At 40.0% G+C, this 7,831-nt stretch overlaps 1 protein-coding gene across 3 annotated transcripts; it reads left to right on the top strand.

Moving 5' to 3' along the window:
• Positions 857-5,798, top strand: LOC8058510 (serine/threonine-protein kinase SAPK4). 3 transcript variants are annotated; one of them, XM_002441114.2, is made up of 9 exons: positions 857-1,202; positions 1,336-1,410; positions 1,885-1,986; positions 2,067-2,120; positions 2,287-2,379; positions 2,477-2,569; positions 4,665-4,769; positions 4,867-4,965; positions 5,070-5,798. In XM_002441114.2, exons 1-9 carry the CDS (start codon positions 1,083-1,085, stop codon positions 5,406-5,408), a joined length of 1,080 nt encoding a protein of 359 aa, XP_002441159.1. In that variant the 5' UTR covers positions 857-1,082; the 3' UTR covers positions 5,409-5,798. The 3 variants fall into 3 exon arrangements, with proteins under 3 accessions (XP_002441159.1, XP_021303620.1, XP_021303621.1); XM_021447945.1 differs by lacking the exon at positions 1,336-1,410 and having other exon boundaries at positions 861-1,202; XM_021447946.1 differs by lacking the exon at positions 857-1,202 and having other exon boundaries at positions 1,343-1,410; positions 1,869-1,986.

Raw genomic sequence — 7,831 nt, 5'->3', positions numbered from 1 at the left:
CTCAAAAGATTCGTCTCATAAATTACAGGCAAACTGTGTAATTAGTTATTGCTTTTATCTATATTTAATATTCCATGGATTCGTTCAAAGATTCGATATGATGAAGAATCTTATAAGCATTTGAAATTTTCGGTGCATCTTAAATAAGTTCTCAAAATTTTTTGGTTTTGGGTACTATAGCATTTTTGTTTTTATTTGGCAAAATTATTCAATTATGGATTAACTAGGCTCAAAAGATTCATCTCGCGATTTACATATAAACTGTGTAATTTATTTTTGTTTTTATCTATATTTAATACTCTATATATGTGTCGCAAGATTTGATATGACGAGAAATCTTAAAAAAAATAGCTTTTAAAGTGAACTAAACAAGTGCTAAGGCCAGTTTCAATGGACAGTGTCACTGCACGGTTTCACATACCAACACGTCATCAAGATTAAAATAAAACCATCTATGAAATAACCTCAGCAATGAAGTATTTTACTTTGTTGTTTCCAAGGCTAAGCAAAGCATTTAATTGCTGCAAAATAATTAGATCACATACAAGATGGTGAAACGATCTGGCTCTCAGTGAGAATTTCATCCCATTTTATCGGGTGGGAAACAACATCCGTAGAGTTTCATTACGGTGAAACTACTTCCTTTTCTCTCGTGTTCGTTTCACGGAAAAAATACCGTTTGAAACCCACTGAGACTCGCGTAAGCAAAGCACACCGAATCCGTTACTACCATAAAAAACAGTTTTGCGCTTCCTTCCCGGACACGCCACAAGGCACTGACTGCGGGGCCCGCCTAGCACCCACCACCGTGCATCTCCTATATATATAAACCTCCAGCAAGGCGCCACACACCAGAAAGCGACACGACCGCGCCCGAGGAGAGCGCACCCCACACCGCCTCCTCCGCCGAGCCACCTGCGCCCGCCGATTCGTCCAGCTCGCCTCGCGCCCTCGCCCGCTCGCCTAGCTCCCCTGTCTCTTCCCTTCATCCTCCCCACCTCCTCCCCCGCGACCGTGCTCCCGCATGCCAGCGCGCTGACCGGCACCGGCGGACGACGGGGGGTCGGGGCCGGGTGGGCATCATGGACAAGTACGAGCCTGTTCGGGACATCGGGTCGGGCAACTTCGGGGTGGCGCGGTTGATGCGCAACCGCGAGACCCGAGGGCTCGTCGCCGTCAAGCTCATCGAGCGCGGCCACCGGGTCTGTGCCTTGCCTTCGCTGCTCTTTCGACTCCAAGGGTTTGGGTTGGGTTCGTTTGCCGAGGGTTCGGATCCGGCCGGTGGTTCTGGTTTTGTTGTGCTGATCGGGTGGGCTTTTTTTTTCCCCCTCGCAGATTGACGAGAATGTGTACCGCGAGATCGTCAACCACCGGTCGCTGCGGCACCCGAACATCATCCAGTTCATAGAGGTGCGTGTGTGCCAATAAAGAGCAGTTTTTTTCTTTATTATTCTCCCTTTTGTCCTGTTAGGTTCATCTGTAGTTTTGGGGGTAAAAAAAGACTTTGTTCTATGCGGTGTGTGTGCTTTTGTGCGGTTCGGAGGAGGTGCCGAAGCGGAAATTTTGAAGAAGGTTGCATCTTCTTCTTGATTTGTTGTGTTTATTGGCATCTGTCCTGAGATTGCATTCAAGCAATAATCAAAGCTGGCCGCCCATGTTGTTGCCTAGCTTCGTAGGATTTGTGGGTCAGTATTTAGGTGCAGGATAGTTTGGGTTTTTAATTATTAGGGAAATAAGCTGCTTGGATTAAGTGTGTGCCTAAGTTTATCTTTCTCCCTTTTAGTTTCTCTAGTACTAGTACCTAACACTATTTTCTATCACTTTATATAAATATATACGAGCACCAACTCAAAAGCTTATTCCATTAGGGAAAAAATTCTGCAGGTGATCCTAACACCGACGCATCTTGCAATTGTGATGGAGTATGCGGCTGGTGGTGAACTATTTGATCGAATTGTCGATCGTGGGCGATTTAGCGAGGATGAGGTACTATATTATCATTGGATGTTCTTTGAGTACTATTCCCCCACAACAAATTTTAATGTGTTCGCTTCTGCTCATTGTAGGCCAGGTATTTCTTCCAGCAGTTGATCTGTGGAGTGAGCTATTGCCATCACATGGTATGAGAAAACTATAAATTAGCTTAGCGTCTAGTAGTTACAGTTCACAACTTCACATATACTAGATATGCTTTGTTGTGGGAAGTGCAGGTGTGTTTTTTTTTAAAATTATTTATGAGTGGGACCTGAACATATGCTTAAATGTTGGAATCTTGTTACTTTTCAGCAAATATGCCATAGAGATTTGAAGCTGGAGAATGTTCTCTTGGATGGCAGCCCAGCTCCACGGCTTAAGATATGTGATTTTGGCTACTCCAAGGTTGCCTCTGATTTCTCGTTGTATTGGTAGCTTTAAGTTTTCTTTGACATGTCTGTAAGCTTGCTTAAGAATACCATTTGATTGCTAATCATAACAGTCATCAGTACTACATTCAAGGCCAAAATCTGCAGTGGGGACGCCAGCATATATTGCACCAGAGGTGCTTTCTCGGCGGGAGTATGATGGGAAGGTGAGTGGCAAGAATCTCTTGTTTATGTATACTTGCGTGTTGATGTTCTGTTAAGCATATATACAAAAGTAAATCAGCAATATTCTTCATGGTATCATTATTACACATCATATTTAGTTAAATTCTTATTTTGCTGGCATTCACATGAGTACTAGATGTTGTCTGCAAGTGCTGCTTGGTCAACTTTAGTGATTATTTAGGGTTAGTCATTTCAAAAAATTTTATCGAGATGTAGAGGTACCACCTTATTACCAAAATCTCTTCTAAGTGCTTTAATTAAGCTATCTATTAATAGTGTGCAACATATCTGATTCTTTTCAAGATTGTGGCACCGCACATGTTTGGTTCTGTTGTGGACAGTTAAACCTGATGGTCCACAGTTGCCTGTATTCGTTCTGGAGAATTTGCACCCAATATTGATGTCACTAAGGAAAGAGGCTTGAGATAAGAAAGATGCCTATATTGAGCTTCCCAATTTCGATAAGATACTTGGTCAGGTGTTTATATTCTTTCTGAAGAACAGTTTATTCATTAGTCACTTGTTTCGTCGACAAACATATTTGTGTATTTGATTTGATTTCACCATCTTATATAGTAGATATTGATGAGAAACTTCAACATGATGACAAACTTCCTAGATTAATATTCAGTTTTGTGGTTAGTTGTAGTAATATTTTAAACCATAATTCCTGGACTTATCTTGATCAATACTTGTGACTTTTAGAAGACAGTGGATTGATTATTGGAATATGTAGCAACAGTGAATAGAGGATAAGTAGTCACTTTCAGACATGGTGTTGGAATCTTGCCTCTTCGTCCCTTTGTTTTTGTTGGTAAGGTGTACCCTAACAGACGTTGACACTGATAAAGTAGAATGGATTCATGGACTATTGCACATGCAGACCAACCATCGAGTGGACCTTCTACATATCATCCACTCTCCAATATGTTGGTCCATGTTTTGGCGTAGTTAATGGAGTCTTGGCCTTTAATATGTTTTTCTGTGTCGTTACTCTTTCAGTAGATTATTAGCTATCTTTTTTAGGCGGGCAAAGTGCATATGATCACTGGTCAACACATAGGTTCTCCTTTTTTATTAAAGGTGACTTCAGAGCTGTATCTTGTTTGATTCAACACATCATTTACCTTCTTCAGGATGGACCACTAAGTTAGTTGTATGTGCAGTTCAGATACTCTGGCTGTATGGACACATCCATACTGATTTACTAACAAAAAAGATTGGTGGCATATGTTCAGTGCTTTCATTGACACATAATTTCAACTACAAAAAGAATATTATTATAAAATTACCAATCTACTGTAACTTTGTTATGGTATAGCCAGTGGAAATCAACAGTTAGCTTCTGTTGATTGAATCATGATACAAGAATCACTAATCAAAATAGAAAAAATATGCTAGAGTCCAGAGTTAGTCATTTTTATCTTTATTTCAGCAATATCCACTCATGTAGCTGTTTATATGTAGTTAAATTATTAAATTAGGTGATTCTTAAGAAGATCCCTATAGATAAAACAGAACCCTTTGTTTTCATCAAGAATTGTTGAAATCAAGCGTGAGTGCGACTGGTGATGGTAAATCTTGGTTTATTCTTGGCAAAATGGTGATATATGATATCTCTGTGCCTTTTTAGATATACTCCCTACTTTTTTTTGCTTTAGTTTCCTTGTTGTTTATTGTGAAACTGATACAGTCGATAAAGCTTTTATTTGTTATTATTGCATTGTGATGACACTAGATGTGGCAGAAATTATCTCAATGAACTTATCCAGTTGATGTGGACATTACTTGATCTCCATCAGAAAGCTAACTATTATTGGGATATTGACCAGAGTCATATCCATACCCAGTTCAAGCATGCCATCTACACGGGCATCTAGCTTGATCATTTACACTCTTGCTTTTGGTGGTTCTTTATCATAATTTAGCTAATATTGTTATTAATTATAAATATTAAATATATGAATATGCTAGGAGTACAAATGAAACACTCTGCTTCAATGCTTCCTTTAAAACAGTATTAGTACCTGGTGTTACTGAGTAATGGCAATTGACCAGTGTATTTTGGTAGTGCAGCTTGCAGATGTATGGTCCTGTGGAGTCACTCTTTTTGTCATGCTTGTGGGAGCCTATCCGTTTGAAGATCAGGATGATCCTAAAAATATTAGAAAGACGATTCAGGTGATAGCTAGGTGCCTATGTTATGGGTGTTCTTCACATATATTGAGGAAAAAATATGTCCCCCCCCCCCCCCTAACATTTACACCTTTATTTTCAGCGGATAGCAGCAATTCAATATACTATCCCAGACAACATTCACATATCTGATGATTGCAGACAACTCATTTCACGTATCTTTGTTAGCAATCCATTAAGGGTAATACAATGAACCATCTCAATTGTAGTGTTACTGTATCAGCATGGTTATTGTGGCCTATAAGTGGCTTACCTTTGTCGTTTGCAATTTTGAATTTCCCATAGAGAATCACCATGAGGGAAATAAAAAACCATCCATGGTTTCTAAAGAACTTGCCGAGGGAGCTCACAGAAGCGGTGCAGTTATCCTACTTCAGGAGGGACAACAGTGTCTCTGCTTTTTCAGAGCAAACAACCGAAGAAATCATGAGGATTGTCAAGGAGGCGAGAACCTTGCCAAAATCATTGAGATCAGGCTATGGCTACAGTGAAGAATGCTCAGATGTGGAGGAAAATGAAGAGGAGAGCGAACCCAAAGAGGTGGAAGAAGAAGATGAGTGTGATAAGAGGGTTAGGGAGGTCCGCGAAAGCGGGGAGCTGGATATGACCTCACTGCACATCTAAATGCTGCCTGTGACGTGTCTGAATGTAGATAATTGGCTTTATTGTCTGCTGAATTTGGTAGAATGTATGCAATTCTGGCGTCAGATGTAGTAGTCTATTAAAGCCTTCTCCACCCTGTAATATATTTGTTTTGTTGAACTGTATGTGTGGTATATGGGTTTGTTCTAAAGGAGCAAGGTTGTGTACAGGCACACCTGATTGTGTTTTTGGATAGGAAGTTCTACCGTTTGTTTGCACTCTGCAGCAAACATTTTGGAGTTTGTAAGCTATATGTTCGGGCATATCCGGTAAAATTGGATGAAATGCTGCAAATTCTGTCAAAAAATGAGTTGTGTAACTTTGCAAACATTGAAGATAAAAGAATTTGAAATCGGGTGTGCATTTCTTCCATGAGAAGTTTACTTGACTATCTGTTTAATATCACCTTCAGCACTAGTTAGCTGATCAAGTTAGTAGTACTCAATAGGCCTTGGCTTCTCTTCTAATTGACTATGTACATTTGTTTCTAGTGAGAATTCAAATTCTGTGTTGGAAGTGTTGTTCATACATACATTTGGTTCCTCCATTGCAGCCCTATTCGTTTGTTAAATCTGCTAGCTATTCAGTAGTGTTTCTCTCTCACAACAATTAGCAAATAGTATTTTCAGCCATGACTTTTCTGCCAGGCGAACAGGCTCAATACACATCTCATATAGAGATTCTGCAGTCTGCGTAGTGTCCACGCCATCTTAAAGTAAATCTATCTCCGTTCCAAAATGTAATGTGCTTTAGTTTTGTAATGTACTTTAGTTTTATTTAACTCTAAGGTCTCATTGTGATGTGTGCGTGTGTTTTTACTTACGTCAAAATGTGTGTTTTTTATATAAACCTTGGTCAAAGTTAATAAAATGGACACGACTCGAACATCTTGAGTTTTTGATAGTGGACGCGGTATGTACTTGGGTAGTTGTCCAAGTGGACGCAGTATGTACTTGGGTACTTGTCCAGAGTTGGCATGTTTGTTTCCTTTGACAAATATCTATTTGATCTTAGGCTCTCAACCCATCGTCTTAGAGCGCTAAAAGTAGCCTAAAAAATAGATGGTATATCTAGGAAATTTTGGCTGCTAATTTGCTATGAGTTTAAACCTCCATAATATTTTCCTAGCTCTGTCCTTTTAGGTATAAACCAGAATCATTGTTGCAAATGCGCTTAGGGCGACTCAAGTGCTAGAGATAAATAAAGGTAGCACTCAGTGAAGGTGAAAGAAACGGCCTGCTGAACAGCCCTTGCAAAGGGGCAGTGTGTGAGGCTACTGTTTCACTAGTCGCTAGCGTTTTATTTTCTCTTCTCTCTCATATCAAGGACAACTAAAAAGTAAGCACAACTTGCTACTAAGAGCATCCACACTAACACTAGCGACGTAGGCACTTGAACTAGAGGTGAGAGAATGAAAACACAAATATTATATTCTCTCTTTACTACCGCGGGTCTCTAGCCCCATTTGCTCCACCTCATAGTTTCTCGAGCTACGTGAAATTGTTTACTGATTTGCTCGACGCTAGTGAGTCCTCTCTCTCTTCCTTTTTCACCTTCCACATCAAATGAATATATAGTTAGCTAGCTACGCAGCTGGTTATTGGGGACACCCTAAGCTACCTAGCCTCGCATTGCTTGGCTTTGTACCCACCTCCACTCCTCGAGAATTACGGCACTATCTCCACGCGTCTGCCAGCATGGGCACTCGGTAGTCTCAGACTAGTCTATGATCCAATGTGAAATATTATTCGGCAGTCCCAGACTAGGTTAGACAGGTAGGACGACATTATTGTGATGTTAGTCCTAGACTAGGTTAAGATCCAATGTGAATGTGAAGAGAAGACAAAAATGTGAATGTGATGAGGAGACAGGTAGAACGACATTAGTGATATTATCTACTAGGGATGAAAACGGTCAGAATATAGACCCACTTGAATTTATATTTTTAAACATATTCAAATTGACCCGCTTAAATTGATATGTTTAAATAAATTCAAAATCAATATAAAAATACTACCAAATTCAAAAATGGGACAAAAAAATGTTTTCTAGCCATTTTCCATTCTGTCTTTTATTCAGAAATATCCCTTTCCCCTAAAAAAATATCTCGTTTCTGAATCTTATCTAAAATACAAAACATCTTATTTTTAGCCCAATAATAATCCCAATTTAGACGTCGTTTAGCTCAATCGATGCAGGCGAACCAAAAAAACGCTATGCAATGACTAAAAATGCGCTGGATCTTATCTTATTATACAGAGCATTGGCTCCCTCCCTCCCGTAGTCCCGTCTATTAGCGAGGTGGCACTAAAATCGAGAAGTGTGCCTGGCACTTGGAGCTTGTTGGCTCGCTTGCTGCTGCCGCTCTTGGCTGGGCTGCAATGGGCCATTATGGCAAAGGTAAA

Source organism: Sorghum bicolor, chromosome 9 (assembly GCF_000003195.3).
Source record: "Sorghum bicolor cultivar BTx623 chromosome 9, Sorghum_bicolor_NCBIv3, whole genome shotgun sequence".
Classification (NCBI taxonomy): Eukaryota; Viridiplantae; Streptophyta; class Magnoliopsida; order Poales; family Poaceae; genus Sorghum; species Sorghum bicolor.
The sequence above is the reverse complement of the archived record's forward strand: the minus strand, read 5'-3'. Positions and strand labels throughout refer to the sequence as shown.

Excerpts from the sequence above, each read along its gene's own strand:
- LOC8058510 (XM_002441114.2), top strand. The coding sequence starts at position 1,083 with ATGGACAAGTACGAGCCTGTTCGGGACATCGGGTCGGGCAACTTCGGG. Across the intron at positions 1,203-1,335 it reads TCATCGAGCGCGGCCACCGG|ATTGACGAGAATGTGTACCG; the intron begins GTCTGTGCCTTG and ends TCCCCCTCGCAG. Across the intron at positions 1,411-1,884 it reads ACATCATCCAGTTCATAGAG|GTGATCCTAACACCGACGCA; the intron begins GTGCGTGTGTGC and ends AAAATTCTGCAG.